We start from the raw sequence: 20,000 nt of genomic DNA on the forward strand, positions 1-20,000 counted from the left end.
ATATGAGCATTTAATTTGACAAATCCGGATAATGATTGATACACATAATGAGAGCAGCTACGTGTTTCTGATGTTCGACCTAATATTACTGAGGATTGCTGTCATTATGGGGAGAGCTGCGGTTCGGCTCACATTCCTGAAAGACTTTTTTAAAGTTGTTTTTAAGGTTTTTTATATATAAATTGAATTTAGACAGTGTTTTAATGTGAACATTTAATAATATAATCATACTTTTTTCGTACAAATGTTTTCTTTATTTTTTAGCAGTATATTTTATATGATCGCTATAGGTTTGGTTGATATAGTTCCTTTTTTGTATATTACCTTTAACTGTCTTTAATTATAATTTAAAAAAGAAAAAACATTTGGAATACTGGTAAGTGATTCAGATATAAAATTACAGTTTTTCTCAGTGGCTTTGGTGCATTTCTCACAACACTATTTACGTTTGCACAACAGTTAATACATTTCTCAAAACAGTTAGTCATTTGTGCACATCCTAGTAGCAGTTTCTCATTCCTTCCAACAAATTGCAAACGCTTTCGGACATGCATCGATTGCGTTCACACAACTCTCTGCTATTTACAACATTATCATTTGCTTATGTCATGTCAGTCAAAATGAACTAAACTTGTAAATGATGAATAGTCATTCCATATAAACCTAATAGTCCTCATTTCATTACTTGAGTCATTACATACAAAAATGTTGAACTAGCTGTCAAAATCTGTCTAGCAAATTTTATAAAAAAAATTTAATCTTTACATTATCGTGAAAATGTCTTAAAAATTTAACAATTTGATGAATGATTTACAAACCTACGTGTGTTGTAGGTTCAGTTCCGATATGTTCTGCAATATTGTTTACAGTTGTGCACAGCTCTACCCAAAGGATGGTTGTGTTTGTTGTAAATAAGGGTGAGTTTATTCTTTTGCACAATGCTGTAAATAAATTCGAATTGCAACGAGCATCTGCAGTAAAAATGTGAAACATACATATTTAGTGTCTTGTACTCAGATAGCTCACTAAATGCAGTGATGTCTAACTTTACTGAAGTTCTCAAATGGTTGTGCAAATAGTATACAGTGCTGTCTTGAGCATTTTCAGGAAGTGTCTCCAACATCTGACTTTTTTGCATTGAATAAATGTACAGAGTAAAGTGTCATAATGAAAACAAGACTAAACCATCTGACTATCGTGTTCATAAACAATGGTGTCAGGACTTTTCATTTTGATGACACTGACACTTTGATTGACATGAAAAATAGCTTTTGAGGAATGAACTATCCATTTTGAGCATGTGACACGCTTTTGCAGGTTATCAGCTAGGTTTTGCAGTTTGTACTAATTGTTTTGAGAAATGCATGAACTGTTGTGCAAATGTAAATAGTGTTGTGAGAAACACACCAAAGCCACTGAGAAAAACTGTAATAATATAATCATACTTTTTTGTACAAATGTTTTCTTTATTTTTTAGCAGTATATTTTATATGATCGCTATAGGTTTGGTTGATATAGTTCCTTTTTTGTATATTACCTTTACCTGTCTTTAATTATAATTTAAAAAAGAAAAACATTTGGAATACTGGTAAGTAATTCAGATATAAAATTACAGTTTTTCTCAGTGGTTTTGGTGCATTTCTCACAACACTATGTACGTTTGCACAACAGTTAATACATTTCTCAAAACAGTTAGTCATTTGTGCACATCATAGTAGCAGTTTCTCATTCCTTCCAACAAATTGCAAACGCTTTTGGACTTGCATCAATTGCTTTCATATACCTCTCTGCTGTCTTATAACATTTTTATTTGCTTATGTCATGTCAGTCAAAATTAACTAAACTTGTAAATGCTGAACAGTCAATCCATAGAAAACTAATAGTGCTCATTTCATTACTTGAGTCATAAAAATGTTGAACTGGCTGTCAAAATCTGTCAAGCAAATTTTATTTTTTAAAAATATCAGTTTATTTCACCTTAAAATATCTTCTAAATTGAACAGTTTCATGACTGATTTACAGACCTGTGTATGTTGTAGGTTCAGTTCCAGTATGTGCACAACTCTACCCAAAGAAAGTAAAAAAAAAATCATTTTGAAAACGAAATGCATTGATTTTATTTTTTTGCTGTTTGAAACAACTAACACTCATTTGGGGGATGGTGGGTCTCTAGCGGGGGGGGTCTTTGGAACGACCGCTGGCAAACGCTATGGATGAGCTCACCGGGGGCGTTGGTTGGACCAGGGGGAGAGCTCACCAAGCCATGCCCGGGAAGAGACCACTCTCTCCGGCATGACCCGCGCCTGGAGGGGGGGTAGCGCGTCCCTGGGTTTCGCTGACCTGCCGTCGAGGTTTCGATAACAGACTCAAATGAAGGACTTAGTGCAATTTTCGATTTCGCGGTTGAACGAACCAGGGGTCTAACGAGGGCCCCGTTGCCCCAAAACAAGCGTTCAAACCCGGGCAAACCAAATGCGCACTGCTGCCCTGGTCCTTCCAAGGATCCAGGCCTCTTGGCCAGCAAAGCTAACCCGAAAACAAGCGTTCAAACCCGGGCAAACCAAATGCGCACTGCTGCCCTGGTCCTTCCAAGGATCCAGGCCTCTTGGCCAGCAAAGCTAACCCGAAAACAAGCGTTCAAATCCGGGCAAACCAAATGCGCACTGCTGCCCTGGTCCTTCCAAGGATCCAGGCCTCTTGGCCAGCAAAGCTAACCCGAAAACAAGCGTTCAAACCCGGGCAAACCAAATGCGCACTGCTGCCCTGGTCCTTCCAAGGATCCAGGCCTCTTGGCCAGCAAAGCTAACCCGAAAACAAGCGTTCAAATCCGGGCAAACCAAATGCGCACTGCTGCCCTGGTCCTTCCAAGGATCCAGGCCTCTTGGCCAGCAAAGCTAACCCAAAAACAAGCGTTCAAATCCGGGCAAGGCCAGTGGTCTGAACACCATGGGAGTTAGGGGGTACACGGGAGTCAAGGGTCCATTTCTGAGCTGCTAACCCGTCTCCCAGCGTCCATCACCCCGCAGCAAACATAAGACCCCATCGCAGACGGAGGCTAGAACGACGTGCGGCTGGTGCCCCATACACGAGCCCAGGGCCGGTGGTGACCCATTCACAAACCCAAAGACCGATTGGGTCACCAGCGGTACGTCTTGGCCAGTTGGGTCACCAGCAGCACGTCTGTCTGATCCATGCGGTTTGGAGGAGTTAGTGTCCCCGGGCTTAATAGTGGGGTGCCCGGGCACGGCTGGTGATTAGGTGCAAATCTAGGGGGTCCTTTGGAACCAGCGCTTGCCGCCGGAGAGTGCGTGTACCTCGGGCAGAGCGTGCAGGGCACGGCCCCCCCCCCAACGCTGGATCTCAGAGGCCCCAGGCCAGGGAGAGGGGCTGGGGTCGCTCCCCGAGAAGGGTGTGTGTGCCCCGGGCAGAGCGCGCGGGGCACAGGCCTCCCCAACGCTGGATCTCAGAGGCCCCAGGCCAGGGAGAGGGGCTGGGGTCGCTCCCCGAGAAGGGTGTGTGTGCCCCGGGCAGAGCGCGCGGGGCACAGGCCTCCCCAACGCTGGATCTCAGAGGCCCCAGGCCAGGGAGAGGGGCTGGGGTCGCTCCCCGAGAAGGGTGTGTGTGCCCCGGGCAGAGCGCGCGGGGCACAGGCCTCCCCAACGCTGGATCTCAGAGGCCCCAGGCCAGGGAGAGGGGCTGGGGTCGCTCCCCGAGAAGGGTGTGTGTGCCCCGGGCAGAGCGCGCGGGGCACAGGCCTCCCCAACGCTGGATCTCAGAGGCCCCAGGCCAGGGAGAGGGGCTGGGGTCGCTCCCCGAGAAGGGTGTGTGTGCCCCGGGCAGAGCGCGCGGGGCACAGGCCTCCCCAACGCTGGATCTCAGAGGCCCCCATTAATGGTTCACCAGCGGCTCCATCGATGGTTCACCAGCGGCACATCTTTACGCATCTAGCGCCAAAGGTCCAACAGGAATACGTTATGCCTGGCGCTCACCGGGGCGTTGGTTAGACCCAGGCCCGAGCCCACCAAACCATGCCCGACGGGAGACCACCCTTCCCGGCCTACTTGTCGGGACGTCCCGCGCCTGGAGGTTTTTGCCCGACACCCACAATCTCTGACCTGCCATCAGGGTTTCGGGGAAGGCGTAAAAATATGGACTTAGTCTCTGACAGTCCAGTCGCCAGACCCCACGGTGACTGATCGATAGGAGCTAGTGTGGCGCCCCAGGGGCTAGGCCCCCACCCAGGCCCCCCAAAGCACCAATGGGGTCGGCCTCTATGGGTGTGGCAGATCCTCCCCGTCCTGGGCGCTGTATCAGGGAGGCGTGGGGGTGTCCCTCCGCACACAGCGCCCCCCCCTTCCCGCCCCGATCTGTGGGTAAAGGACCCAGATGGCCCGTCTGGCTAAATGACCCAGAGCTTGTCTGCTGCTCAGCCCGCCCGCCAGCCCGCCCCCCTGGACTCCGTTTCCCCCGCGCCGATACTCGGCCCGTGCCCCCGCCCCACGCCCCTCGCCCTGCGAGGGCTGGGGGATGTTCGGTGGGTTCGGTCGAGTCACCCGGCGTGGTGAATCGAGGCCCCAGGGGCAGCGTAGGGAACGAGCTGGTGTGGGCTTCGATTCTACCCCCGCCCGAGTGTGTGCGTCTGCATCCCGTCCGTCCGCCCGCCCGCCCGCAACGCCGCCCACCCCCTGGGTTTATCCTTGCTGGCTCCCGGCTGACCCCCACCCCGCCTACCCTGCTCCCGGGGGAGTGAGGGTGGTTGGTTGGGAGGGGAAGCTAGTGGACTCCGGCGAGGTGAAACGTGCCAGGGTCAGTGGTGCCGGGGTTACGGGCTGTCTGAACTCCCCTTTCGATGGTTGGTGCGTATCCCATGTTGGTTGTAGCAGGTCACAAAAGCTCCCGCGGCTGGCGCGTGTGGAGCTGTCCCCCCCCGATGGGGCTCAAACAATCAATCCCCTTTTTGGGGTGGAAAAAGTGAACGTGGATGGCTGTGGAAAAGCTCCCGCTGGCCAGAACAGCAAAATGAAGGGGGGATAGGGAGTGAGGTGGGACACCCCTTCCCCAACTCGAGTCGTGACAAGAGAGAGAGGTGTCGAACCGCTGACCGGGGCAACGATGAAGGGGCGGTGGGGTGAATTGTTTAACGGGACACCCCCTCTGGTTCCTTTGAAAAGGGGGGAAGGGAGTGAGGTGGACACCCCTCTCCCCCCTACTTGAGAAGTCGTAACAAGAGAAGGCTTGAACCGAATGGATCTCCGTAGGGCATCGGCTTACACCTCCTGGTGCGGGGGGGTGTCCTTCCCCTTTAAGAAATACGGGTCCACCAACGTCATGACGCGGAAGTGGACGCCGCCTCCGGCCGCTTATTAACCGCCGCACGTGGCGTGCGGGCCCCTTTCCCCCTCTGCATTGGCTCTGGCACGGTCATGGCTGAATGTGCCCTATGCTTCAACGTGTACAGCCGGCTTGCGCCTCACCTGACGGCCGTTCACAAGGTGGCCAACTCGGACGAGAAGCGGCTGCTTCTCGCGCTGGCCGCCGGCCGCGTGGACACGCGGAAGACACCGTGCCCGGTCCCGGGATGTCGCCGGACGCCAGCCCGCCTAGACAGGCACTTGAGGCAGCACGCGGAGCTCTCGACCTCGGGAAGGAAAGAGGCTATGGGGAGGGCGAAACGCCGGAAAGTAGCTCGGGAGTTGCAGTGGCTGCGGTCCACCCAGCCTGCAATCCCTGTCGTGTCCCAGCTAGCATCGTCCTCCGAGGGGGAGCGGGACTCGGAGGACCCAGAGGCCGGCCGCCCGTGCGCCGACCGCGGCTGCAGGCGCGCCACCGAGCGCATACAGGCTCAGCTCACGGACCTGGGGAAACAGGTTACCAAGATGCGGTCCACCCTGCTCCAAATCACACGCCTCTACCGAGAGCTAAGGAAGGGAGAAGGGGGGAGAAGGAGGAGGAAGAGGGCCAGGAGAACCAGGTCGCCTCCTGCACCACCGCCTCCCGGGCGAGGGGCGGCCGGAGGTCCGACGCCCCCCGAGCCTCCGGAGGCTTTGGAGCCCACTGCCTACCCGTTCCCGGACCACGTCCCCGCGCTGAGTTGAGTATATTTCAGGCACGTCACTGTCGCTCTGCTGGGTGTGTGGCTTCGGGGAAGTTGACTCTTGGTTGTGCTCGTTCCACAGACCTTCTCTTGGGGGAGTTCGAAGGGTACCAACTGGGCAGCGAGCCCACCCCCCGCCTGCGGAACAACGTCACTTCGAAGCTGGGGAGAATCAAAGCCTTCCTTGGTTACATGGCCAGGGGCACCGCGGAGCCAGGGGACTTCCTCTTCCTCAACCAACCAGCCCGAATCCGAGCGTGGGCCGCCCGGCTAGGTCAGACGCGCATGGCCGAGCCCACCAGGCAGCACTACCTGAAGAACGTGGCTCAGTTCCTAGACTACCTCTCGGAGACGCCGCCGGCCGCCTGTCAGCTCTCCAGCACGGCTCTGGTTCTGATTCGAAGGGAGGTCAGAGCCCTCATCCGCGGCATACGCCGGCGTGTCGTCGTGCACGAGGTAAGGACCAAGCAGGCGAAGGAAAGCCGACTGATCCCCAAGGCCAGTCTGGTGCGCTGTCACCGGACCGCTGGGAGGAAAATTCCCGCCCTGCTAGGTAAGCAAGCCCTTCCGCCGTTCCAGCGATTCCCCCTGTTCGTTCTTCCGGGGCACCAACAGCCCTTGGTTCATCCAGCCACGTCTGTCTGCCCCTCTCCCCCGCGAATGGGACTCATTCGGGGGGGAAGGGGGGCAGACCGACGTGGCTGGATGAACCAACAGCTGCTGGTGGCCCGGAGAGGAGTTGTGCGTTTCTTCTTCAGGGGCACCAGCAGTCCATGAACTGCTGGTGCCCCTGAAGAAGAAACGCACATTTCCTCTCCGGGCCACCAGCAGCTGTTGTTTGAGCTGCTGGCGCCCCGGAGTACAAGTCACCAGCAGCCAAGAGCTGTTGGTGACCCAGAAAGGAAATAGAACCGTCGGTGGTCTAATCTGTCTAATGTCTTTCACCAGATAGCCTCGAATCCAACCCAAGCACTAGGCAACAGTGGCGCTTCTATGGCTTTCTGACTGGCTACCTAACCTCCATCTCTGGGCACCGCTGTGGAGTCTTCCAGAATCTCACAATCCAGGAGGTTGAAGAGGCCTCCAGAAGCCCCGACGAGTCTGCTTATGTCATTAACGTGAGTATGGCGCAAGTAAGGTGGGGGTCACCAGTAGCATGCTCTCTCTCTCACTCACTCATTCACTGCTTGTTCTCTGATGGCAGATTACCACTCACAAAACAAACAGAGCCTTTGGGGCGGCTCAGCTGTCCCTAAACAGGGAGGAATACAGCTGGTTCCGCAGGTTTTTGGCGCTGCGGGCTGGTCTCCCCGGAGGGAGCCAGGCTACCTATTTCTTTTTCACTTCCAGAGCCAGTCCTTGTCGGACCCTGAACAAGTACTTTCAGTCTGCTTGGCTCAGTATGGGCCTTCCAGGCAAACCCACCTTTACTGACGTACGCACTGCGATCGCGACTCATGTGAGTAGGCATTGTGACGCCCCTGTAACTACCAGCGGCGGCTTCTATCCTAATCAAGCTTCTGTCTCTCTCCGACGCAGGCAAAGAATGCACACTCTTCAGAGGATCGCCGCAAGGTGGCGCAATTCATGTGCCATGACACTTCAACCTCAGATAAGTTCTACGCACTTCACCTCGGACCTCTCCAAGCACGCGAGCGCCGCAGACTCTTTGAAAGGGCCCTGGTGGAGGAGGAGGAGGAGGAGGAGGAGGATGGGGAGGCAGCGGGCACTGAAAGCCCCCCGCGGAAAGGGCGCAAGAGGACGGAGACTTCCGTCTCTCCCCTGGTAAAAATCACATTCTCTTTGGCGTGGACAGCAGAACGTGTGGCATTGGCTAACTACCCTTTATGTGTCTCTTTTCCAGGAGGGAACCAGCAGGAGGACGCTGCCATGGCGCCCTGCCAAAGGGAAAAGCCAGGGCGCTCGCCCGCTCGAACAAACAGAAGACTCTGAATAAATAAATATTGTACAACTTAACGGTCAAATGGTGTTCAGTGTCTTCATTATTCCTTTTATTTATTATCTGTGTGGTAAAAGTAAATTCAGTGGGGACAAAAATGAGCCCTGTCTTCTTAGTTCAACGCTGTATGCCTGCTGCGTCCAGGTCCTGCCTTGGCTACGTTCCGATTGGGACAGATTAGCCCTAACTTGTGTGTTAAAAGTGTCACGTGGGATGCCCTCGTCCAGGTTCTGCCTTGGCTACGTTCCAATTGGGACAAACTATCCCTGCCTTGAGTGTTAAAAGTGACTCGCGGGACGCCCCCGTCCAGGTTCAGCCTTGGTTGATAGCTCATAGGGAGAATGAATCCCTTTTCCAGCACAAGGGGGTGATGGGCTGGACAAATCTGTCCAGGTCTGCAAATGCTTTGAACGCCCAGAAGGCCTTGAGTCCAATTCTGTATATTAGCAAGCTTCTCCCGGGACAGCTCGGTCCTTAGAGATGCATGAATAGGTCAGGACAGGGCAGCTGTGGAGTGGAGGTTAACTTTATGGAGGAAGTTTATGTTTGTTGTAAATAAGGGTGAGTTATTCTTTTGCACAATGCTTTGAATAAATTAAAATTGCAAAGAGCAAATGCAGGAAACATAAGAAACATTCATATTCAGTGTCTTGTACTCAGATACCTCACTAAATGCAGTGATGTCTAACTTTACAGAAGTTTTCAAATGGATGTGCAAATAGTATACAGTGCTGTCTTGAGCATTTTCAGAAAGTGTCACCAAAATCTGACTTTGGAAAAAACTTAAAGAGTAAAGTGTCATAATGAAAACAGGACAAAGCCATTTGACTATCTTGTTCATAAACAATGGAGTCAGGACTTTTTTATCTTGATGACACTGACACTTTCATTGACATCAATACTTGCTTTTGAGGGATGAGCTCTCCATTTTGAGCAAGTGACGCACTTTTGCAGGTTATCAACTAGGTTTTGCAGTTTGTACTAATTGTTTTGAGAAACGCATTAACTATTGTGCAAATGTAAATAGTGTTGTAAGAAATGCACCAAAGACAAAAGAGAAGAGAAAAACTGTATTATATTCTATACTATTATTCTATACTATTAACCAAGTCTTTACAACATTGCTGTAATTACGTAATTTTACAAAAAAAATAAATCTTTATTTATAGTCAAAAAGACTGGTTAATGTGTGTGTGTGTGTGTGTGTGTGTGTGTGTGAGTGTGTGTGTGTGTGTGTGTGTGTGTGTGTGGAAAATTGCTGTTATTATAGGGAAAGCTGCGATTCTGCTCACATTCCTGAAATACTTTTTTAGAGTTGTTATTAAGTTTTTTACATATAAATGTAATTTAAAGTGTTTCAATGTGTAGTTTTTATAATATAAAAAGATTATTGTCCTGCTGCAGAAGTTCACTTCAGCTGAAGGTCACTAACATATGCCTGAACATTCTCATTCAGGATATTGTGGTGCACAGCTGAATTAATGTATCAGATGTTTTGTTTTCGATAACTTGCAATGAGTCTGTTACAGTGCTGTGGGGGATTTTTTAGCCTACTCATTTTTGCAGAATTGTTTTAATTCAGCCACATTGGAGGGTTTGCGAGCATAAGCCACCTATTTAAGGTTATCTCAACCGGATACAGGTCAGGACTTTGACTAGGCCAGTCCGAAGTCTTCATTTAGCTTTTCATCAGCCATTCAAAAGTGGACTTGCTTGTGTGCTTTAGATCATTGTCCTGCTGCAGAACTCAAGTTCACTTCAGCTTGAGGTCACTAACAGATGCCTGGACATTCTTCTTCAGGATATTGTGGGACACAACTAAACTAATGCATCAGATGTATTGTTTTCGATAATTTGCAGTGCTTTAGTGGATTTAGAGCCCACTCATCTTTGCATAATTGTTGTTATTCAGCAATATTTAAGAGTTTTCAAGCATAAACCACCTATTCAAGGTTATCTCAACCGGATTCAGGTCAGGACTTTGACTAGGCCACTCTGGAGTCTTCATTTAGTTTTTTTTCAGCCATTCAGAAGTGGACTTGCTTGTGTGCTTTAGATCATTGTCCTGCTGCAGAACTCAAGTTCACTTCAGCTTGAGGTCACTAACAGATGCCTGGACATTCTTCTTCAGGATATTGTGGGACACAACTAAACTAATGCATCAGATGTATTGTTTTCGATAATTTGCAGTGCTTTAGTGGATTTAGAGCCCACTCATCTTTGCATAATTGTTGTTATTCAGCAATATTTAAGAGTTTTCAAGCATAAACCACCTATTCAAGGTTATCTCAACCGGATTCAGGTCAGGACTTTGACTAGGCCACTCTGGAGTCTTCATTTAGTTTTTTTTCAGCCATTCAGAAGTGGACTTGCTTGTGTGCTTTAGATCATTGTCCTGCTGCAGAAGCCAAGTTCACTTCAGCTTGAGGTCACTAATAGATGCCTGGACATTCTTCTTCAGGATATTGTGGGACACAACTAAACTAATGCATCAGATGTATTGTTTTCGATAATTTGCAGTGCTTTAGTGGATTTAGAGCCCACTCATCTTTGCATAATTGTTGTTATTCAGCAATATTTAAGAGTTTTCAAGCATAAACCACCTATTCAAGGTTATCTCAACCGGATTCAGGTCAGGACTTTGACTAGGCCACTGTGGAGTCTTCATTTAGTTTTTCTTCAGCCATTCAGAAGTGGACTTGCTTGTGTGCTTTAGATCATTGTCCTGCTGCAGAAGCCAGGTTCACTTCAGCTTGAGGTCACTTACAGATGCCTGGACATTCTTCTTCAGCATATTGTGGTATATAGCTGAATGAATGTTTCCATTTATCACAGCAAATCCTCAAGCAGAAAATAGACCACAAACATCACATCTTACTGTTGATACGATGTACTTTTTGTAATGGGACACACACCTTTCAAGTTGTGTCTCAATATTTTAAATATAGTGTCTAAGTATCTGTTTTGCTGAAAGTTGCTATGTGGTCGCTTTTCTGAGAGGTTGCTTAGTAGTTTTACTTAGTAGTCGTTTGTTTCCTAGTGCAATACATACAAAATAGCATATTCTGTAGTCACTGCTTAAATGCAAGTTTAGTGATTTATTTATTTATTTTTACTTATTTTAGAAGCCGAGTAACCTGGGGAATGACTGGTGTACAGTATATTGCAAACGGTATGGGACGAGTTTGTTTATCCCTGTCAATATACTCCATCAATATAGTAGTGATGCTTGCTCTAGCAAACATTGCAAATAAATAAAACATAAAAATGCATCTGTTTACTTTAAAGTGTGTGTTGTGTTTTGGCTGTGTGTCTTTATTTTTGACCCTAGAACTCACCTGAATAAATGCAGCCTTCCAGCGCTGTGGAGTCCAGGAGCCTCAGGAGCCCATAGATCGAGAGATGTGGAAACCTTCTGGAAGTCCTCCATTAATACATTTACAGCAACTGCACAGTAAGTCTGTCTTACTTTGCAAAGCTTCAAATCACATAAAGCTGATATCTTCCTTTAAGGACAACAGTACTAAAGGAAGCACATTGTTTAAAAAATCCCTCCTTATTCTGCCTTGTATTTTTTTCCGCACAATAGCCAAAATCTGTATTTCTAACACTTCTTGTGGTGATTATTTACCTACTGATGATGCATTGCTTGTTTCATACCTTACATTACATTTATAAAAAAAAAAAAAGGTTATGTAGCTTTTATGGTCAGAAGTATTATTATTATTATTATTATTATTATTATTATTATTATTATTACAGTTATTTAAATTTAGTATACCAGTTATAATAATAATAATAATAATATTAATCACAATAATAATAATTATAATAACAACAACAACAACAACAACAACAACAATAATAATAATAATAATAATTATTATTATTATTATTACTATTAATATTATAGTTGTTTTCATTATTATTGTATTTGTTGTTGTTGTTGTTTTTATAATAATAATAATAATAATAATAATAATAATAATAATAATAATAATCACAATAATCATAATAATCATATTAATAATTATTGTTGTGATTTTTATTATTATTTATATTTTTATATTATTATTTTTATCATTAATATTTTTATTATTAATAATATTATTATCACAGTTATTTAAATTTAGTATAACATTTATTATTATTATTATTATTATTATTATTATTATTGATATTATTATTTTATAATTATTAATATTATTATTATTATTATTATTTAATGCAGGTATAATTGTTCTTTTTAATAATTTACCATTCTACATATTAAGTAAATAATCATAATATTAATAACATTTTAAATAACAGAAAATTAAATAAAGATGTAATACATTTAAATTGTTTATTAATTACATGCATGAAATAAAATTATAAAGCAAATATATTTCCATTTCTCTTATTGACAAAAAAAAAACACATCATATTATATTATACTGTATAACTGAAGCTGTTTTGAGTCAGCTAATCTGTCGCGTTACTGTAAAATCTATTTAGCATTCTCGCTACTTTTAGTCAAAGACTTTTGAATACTGACAAAAATAAATAAATAAATAAATAAATAAATAAATAAATAAATAAATAAATAAAACTTGTCCAATTGCATTATAATCAACTCTGTCTGTTAAAGTGTTGCATTGAGTTAAACAGCAGTTGGCGGCGCTGACTGAATGTGCTCTTCCTCCAGTGATACACTCGTATTTGCTTTCCTTGCAGAGACGATGTCTGTACTAATCGTCTTCAGCACTGATCTCCATACTAACTAGCGGAATACATAAATCAGCATTTCCAGCAGCTCTTTAGCACCAGCATATTCGCACTCAGGCAATGAGAAAAAGCATGGCCGATGATGGGCAGGGGAAGATCTCTGAAACTCCACACGGATCCTCATGCCATCTGGACGGGCTGTGAGTGGCCCAGATCGGGGAGGTTGCCAGCAGGCCTCCGTAGCGCAATATGGCCCTCCCTCCCTTTAATGAACTGCTAACTGTCCTCTCTTTAAATTGATCTGACATTTTACCCTTTATCACTTGCATTTCTGAAGTTAAAACACATAGAGAGAGAGGGGTTTTACAGTTCAGAGGTCACATTAAGATGGTTTCTTACAATAAAAAGAATAGAAATAGAAATTTATTGTTAAAATTGATTGGTTATATCAAAGTAGTAAATTAAAGATTTATAAATAAGGAATATGTATATGTGTTAGAGGACGTTTTTGTTTGTTTGTTTGTTTGTTTGTTTGTTTGTTTGTTTGTTTGTTTGTTTGTTTTTCTGATGGGATTGAAGACAGAAAAGTATTAATAGACGGAGTGTAGAACAAAAAATGCATATAGTTTATACTAAAATAATACAATTGAAATTAAACAAAACTAGCCTATAAACTATATACTATACCATACCATACCATACCATACCATACTATACTATACTAAACTATACTATACTATACTATACTAAACTATACTATACTATACTATACTATACTATACTATACTATACTATACCAAACTAAACTCTGCTAAACTTTACTAAACTATAATATACTATATTATAATAAGCTATACTTTACTATACTATTCTATACCACACTATATTATAATGTACTATACTATACTAAATTATACTTATATAATATGTGAATCTATGATATACTATAAAAACTATACTATGCTAAACCCTACCATAATTTACTATACTATACTATACTATACTATACTATACTATACTATACTATACTAAACTGTATAGTAATAGATGAAAAAATACTAAAAAAATGAAACAATTCTTTGCTAAAACAATGAACGTAAAATGAAAACAAAATATATACAAATCATTAGTAATTCAAACTGTTAAAATCTTATTTTATCATCAACAAAAATACTCCCACCGGTGTAAATATCTCCTTTTTCTCTTACATTTCTCTCTCTCTCTCTCTCTCTCTGTGTGTGTGTGTGTGTGTGTGGTTTATGAGGACGCAAATTTGTATAAAGGTTATGATCTAGGTATTGCGATGTTAAGGTGGTTTATGAGGACATGCATTGTGTCCTCGTAATTTAAAAAAAATCAACCACACTTAACAGTTTTTTTTTTTTTTTTTTTTTTTACGTAAAAAAATTTGCCCAACTTTCCTGTAAGAGTTGGGTTTACGCATTTAGAAGTAGAAGCATTTATTTACAGTACGCCTTTGGAAAGTCCTCATATATCACAAAAACCAACATTTGTGTCTGTGTGCTATTTCTTACATTTGTATTAGTATAGCAGTACCAGTACATTTTGACCTCATGGGGACATTTTTTGGTATGTGTGTATGTTTGGAATGACGTGATGGTGAGATAATGATGATAGAAGTGAGATTGTTTTTTGGGTGGGGTTTCCTCTTAAAGGAAGTAAGTATTTTATGATACAGTATAGTCTGTTCATACAGTACATGCGTGACTTGTTTTTGCAGCTGATGATAATTCAGAAAGGCTGTATATGTAATGAAGGATCATGTTGAGTATAAAGGAGCAGCTTGGGTCAAAATTCCCATGTGTCGCCTTTCACATGTCTGATGATCACATGACCATATGGACACACAAACCTCCTGCATCAGAACATCCATTCATTCAATTTCTTTTTTGCACCACAGCGTAATGAACCACCAACTATACCAGCATGTGTTTTACACAGCGGATGCCCTTTCAGCTGCAACCCAGTACTGGGTAACACCCATACACTCTTATTCACACTCATACACTACACATTTAGTTTATCCAATTCACCTAGCGCATATCTTTGGACTGTGGGGGAAACCAGAGCACCCGGAGGAAACCCACGCCAACATGGGGAGATTTACTGCGCATAGTTTACCAACTATGACGACTTTCTTACTGAGAAATCCCTCTTTCGTCTACCTCAGAATTTTTTCCAAAAATGCATCATGATGGGCGTGGAGCGCTGGGGGCAGAGGGAGGAGTGGGCGTGGCCAGCTGAGCAGGGGGTATCGAATAACTGTTGTCAGTTGTCTCACAAAATGAGACACAAACCATGAGGAGACCCATGATTTTATAGTTTACAAAGTTAAAATGCAAAGAAATAAAGGAAATAAATGAATGCCCTGCTACATTTGTTATTCGTATTTCCATAAACACATAAGCACAATTTGTTATATCATTATAAAGATAATCATGTTTATATAAACACTATAAATGAGGAGGACTTCTTTCCTCCTGAATCCCCGGGTCTGAATGCAGACACAGTGGATAGCAGTGCAGCAGGTCTCTTTCCCTGTCTATTCCGAACATTAGGCCTGCCGGTAATCCAGGGGATTTTAAACATAACCGAACACCGCAGCACGGATATAGATGATGTGTCTGAATGGTAATGAACTCAACTGATAAAAGCAATATAGGCTCATTATAAAAAAACGTAGCCCTATATACATTTATATGTACATTTACATGTAGCCAGAGGTACGTATGGCTGCATTTCATTTTTTAAATGAACGGTACGGGGTAGTATGACGCCATTCCTTTTCGCACTCACCAGCTGACCGTTTACCTCCGTATGGATGGCTTTTTTAGCTGTAGGGACCTGTTTGTCCCGTTAGCTCTGCATACTTGAGATGCACAGAGGAGCTGACCTCAACGACAAGGTTTCAGTCAGGTGAAGAACGGTTCCAGAAAGTAGGTAAGACAAAAACAGAAGCCAAAAATTTAAGTAAACAAGTAAATTACAGGGTGAGAATGTGGTAAAACGTGGAAAAAGTCTGATGAGGGCTTTTCTTTTTCTGGATTGCTTTTGAAAAAAAGTAGGTTGGGTTTGGGGAAGAGTGTGGGCGGGTCAGTTAATAAAATTAGTTGGGTTTAGGGAAGGAGGAGGGTGGGTCGGTCATTTGGTCAATCAATCAGTCAGCCAGTCAGTCAACAGCCGTCTCTGGTGGGTTTATGTGAGAACAGCAGGTGCAAATCGCACTCGCAAGATAAATTTGAGATCTCAGCGGCCTCTCGTGGACCCACGAAAACAAAAACTGCAATAAAACATACCCCCAGGCACATATTTTGCAGTCTTTAGAAATGTATATATAGGTACGTTTTCAGAATAAGCCAGGGTTGGATAAAAGACAAAGTCCACCATTCTCCAATTCTCGTACACCTCCCCTAACAAAAATGCCCTGACAGCATTGCGAGGAAAAACATGCAACAAACCCCGTGGATCATGAAAGCAAACTGTATGCCGTATGCAGAGTCCGCAGATGCTTTCTCACCCAGTCATTGGGTCTCACAGCTTGGCAGGACAGCCTTTGGAAAGCACATGCTCTTATGAATAATTAAGAAGCAGGGTCTTCTCATAGCATAAGAAAACTCTGCTATGAATAATAATGAGAAACCGGCGTTTAGGGTTGGGAACCAAAACCCAGTGCCATCATAGCACCGGTACCTTTGGAACAAGTATGTACCGGGCCGAATCAGCATATGAATTTCAATGCCTAATTTGGTGCCACTGGTGCTGCGACAAGGACGTAAGAAGCATCAAGGAGTGCATCAAAGGCACAAATAGATACGCGTTGTCACACCATCTCTTAACATTAAATTCTAAACAACTTTAAGGAATACGGACAGGCGATTTCAGGCATTTGTTCTTGTTGCTTAGGGAACTGACGCATACAACGCACAAAGTACAGCGCATTCGGTGAGCAAGAGCGACTCTCTTCAGACCAACGCACACAATTGGGTTCGTCAAATTTGCCTAAATTAAGCGTCCTAAAGCGTATTTTACATGTAAGGATTCTGACACAGCGACGTGAAGCATATGCTTTACAAAAGTTGTGTGTAAGAGGGGAAACACGTCAAACTTAATGACACATTTGAGGGCTCATGCATCAACTTAAAGGCAGAGGAATGCGCTGTCTCTGAAAGCTTGCGATATCATCTGGCACTTTTAGTGAGCACGGACATGGACACCAATGCTCCGATTTTAACATGATTAAGACAATACTCTGATTAAGAGTCTAGGCTAGCATGTGAACAGTGATTTTTGATTACCTTAAAGGACCACCTGCGTCGCGAAATGTGGAGGTTTTTTCTTTTCATTCAACATGCTGTATGAAATTCTATTATTCCATTAAAAGAGCACTGTTTCACCAGTCCTTACTTAATGCTTGCATCAAATACCTCGGTTTGTCATGGGGGCATGAATGAAATGTGTCTGAATAAAATTGAATGGATAGCGCAGTGACGCAATGACGTTAATCAATCTATGTACTATAACATGTAAGATGGGATCATGAAAGGAACATTCAAAAAGCAACTCATTTATACACCTTAATAATATTATTGTCTTATTTAGATTAAGGCAAATCATTAGATTACTGATAAACAAGTAAACATAGTCACAAGCCCTAACCCTAGAAAAAAGGAGTTTAGTATTTTGATTACAGCCTTTCCACAGGTTAGTTGTAAGCTAATGTAATTTTATAATGCAAACCTTAAATTCATGCTAACCAACAAATGATCAAAGGAAATATATTAATGTAATTCAAATATATAAAATATTAATTGATGTTTAAGTTAAACTTAAACTATATTGTTCTATTAAAATTGTTTTTTAAAAGATTTCTACCCAGGCTTATTCTGGAAACGTAGCCCTGCGGCCGTTCTGGAGACCACGATTTACGTCTCGAGAGGTACGTAATTGTGCAGTTTTTTTGTTTTTGCGAATCCGCGAACGTACGCCGTTCGCGCCCGCGCTGTTCTCGTGTAAAAGGCTGCCGGAGGCCGCTGTCGAGCAATCGTCTGTCTAACTGACTGACTGAATGACTGAGCGGCCAGCCAATTGGCCGACCCAGCCACCCTCCTCCTTCTCCTTCCCTAAACTTAAGCAACGATTTACAAAAGCCGTCCAGAAAAAGAAAAGCTCTCGTCTGATTTTGATCGCATTTTCAGATTTCTCGCCCCGTTTTGAACCCGTTCGCTTTATCTTTTGGATTCTGTTTTTTGTCTTACCTGATTTCTGGAACCGATCTTTCTCGGTCTCGAACCCAGTTGTTGCCGCGGCCGGCTCCCCACCGGACCTCCGCTCTGCCAACGTAACACAACGAGCTAACTGGACAAACTGTTTGCGGTGGGAGAGCCCTCCACACGGAGGTGAGCCGGCGAGGGCGAAGAGGAGCGGCGTCACACCACCCCTGTAGCGTTCGCTTAAAAAAACAAAATGCAGCCATACGTACCTACAGCCACATAAATTGCGGTCTCCAGAAACGTCCGCGAGGTTACGTTTTCAGAATGAGCTCGGGTTGAAAGTTTTTGTCAAATAAAAGATTTTTCTAGTCATCCACCATAATTTTGTGGCTCAAAAGCATCAATTCGTGTATCGTTTTGGCACCGGTATCGTTTTAAAATTATCGAAATAACCCCAAACTATACCCAACCCTACCGACGCATCATCACTCCACTAGCAGATTAGTGCTTTGTCTCCAATTTTGATCCCGGCCCAAAAAATGTTTTAAACCCGCTGAAATTAGCTGACAAAAGTTCAGTATTATCCTGTTTTCCCCACATTTAAAGCTGACAAGAGCTAACAGTGTTTTAACTGATGCTCAACACACACACAAATCTGTCACAATTTGAGAAAAGTACTCGAGGGTTTCTTTAACCTTTAAGCTAAATACTGGTATCCTGCAAAGTAACTAATGCTGCCATCATAGCAAAGACAAACATATCGAGTTATTGAAATGTGTTACAAAAAAAATATTGAACTCTCCAATAAAATAGCACTGAGGAAATACTTAAAAAAAAAAAAAAAATTTCACAAGGAGGGCTGATCCTTTTGTCTTCAACTATATTCATCCAAAACTGATTGTTTGACATTTGTTTTAATGCATTAAATCATACACAGCTGTAAGAGTGACTAGCGGAGAGAGAGAAAAAAAGAGCTGTGATAATTGTTGATAGTGTGTGTGTGTGTGTTTATGGGGAAGAGCTTCATAAGTGATGAAAAGAGGAAGTGTTTCCATAGCCTAATACTGTAAGTGCGTGTGTGGATTTATGAGTGTGTGTTGGAGGGTGTCAGATGAAGCTGACGTCCCAGTTGAATTGACAAGCTTCTGCGAGAGAGGATTTGGTGGTTTAGCAGTTTTGGAGGATCCGATCAGAGTCTGAATCTTCCTCAGACAGACTTTCAGAGGCTGAGAGTCTCCCTTCATTAATCACCGTCATTATTATTGATTTAGAGCGAGGAGCCCCCTCTACTGGGGTAACAAGAGCACGTTTTACAACACATTCAGCCTTTCTCTCTCTCTTTCTCTCTTCCGTTGCATCGTTTTGTTTGTGGACCAGCATGAAATCGAAGTGAAATTTTCCAACATGGACTCACCGCTTCAGTGGCACTCGCCGCTTTCCCATGATTCCTGGTGTCTGACAGACCGCAAAGCGTCTGAAACAACAGGAAGCGTCCTTTAGGACACCGAGGTGTAAAATTAGAGGTGTTCTTAGAGTTTATGCGCAAAGATTCCAGATCCTGGTGTTCTGAGCTTAGTGGATGATTCTTTTGTGTTTTCAATACAGGTTTATTTATTTATTCTGGAAATCTACATTTAAATTATATTTGAGTAGAGTTGGATGTTTAATTTAATTTGAATATAATAATACTATTTTCTTCTATCTTGGCCATGATGACAATACAGAATATTTTTACCAGTTATATTGCAAGATATATAGTATTCAGCCCAAAGTGCACTTCAAAGTCTAATTAGTTTAATTAGGTTAACAAGACACGTTAGGGTAATTAGGCAAGTCATTGCACTACTTGATTTGTTCTGAGACAAAAAAATATAAATTTCTTAGGAGAGCTAATAATATAACTTTATTATTATTATTATTATTATTATTATTATTATTATTATTATTATTAATATTAATATTGTTATTACTATTATTATTTTTCAGTCAAACTAAAATAAATAAAACT

At 43.5% G+C, this 20,000-nt stretch overlaps 2 protein-coding genes across 6 annotated transcripts in view; both read left to right on the forward strand.

Annotated features, from left to right (window-relative positions):
• The window catches only part of LOC141376869 (uncharacterized), a 601,238-nt gene that overhangs the window by 67,291 nt on the left and 513,947 nt on the right, over nt 1–20,000 (forward strand). The window lies entirely within an intron of this gene.
• LOC147841556 (uncharacterized) lies at nt 4,132–8,079 on the forward strand. 5 transcript variants are annotated; one of them, XM_087276930.1, is made up of 6 exons: nt 4,745–6,090; nt 6,177–6,647; nt 7,043–7,212; nt 7,299–7,553; nt 7,634–7,879; nt 7,959–8,079. In XM_087276930.1, the coding sequence occupies exons 1-6, from the start codon at nt 5,424–5,426 to the stop codon at nt 8,049–8,051; spliced, it is 1,902 nt and encodes a 633-aa protein (XP_087133056.1). In that variant the 5' UTR covers nt 4,745–5,423; the 3' UTR covers nt 8,052–8,079. The 5 variants fall into 5 exon arrangements, with proteins under 5 accessions (XP_087133055.1, XP_087133052.1, XP_087133053.1 ...); XM_087276929.1 differs by having other exon boundaries at nt 4,132–6,647; XM_087276928.1 differs by having other exon boundaries at nt 5,386–6,090; nt 7,299–7,879.

Source organism: Danio rerio, chromosome 12 (assembly GCF_052040795.2).
Source record: "Danio rerio strain M-AB ecotype USA chromosome 12, GRCz13ab, whole genome shotgun sequence".
Classification (NCBI taxonomy): Eukaryota; Metazoa; Chordata; class Actinopteri; order Cypriniformes; family Danionidae; genus Danio; species Danio rerio.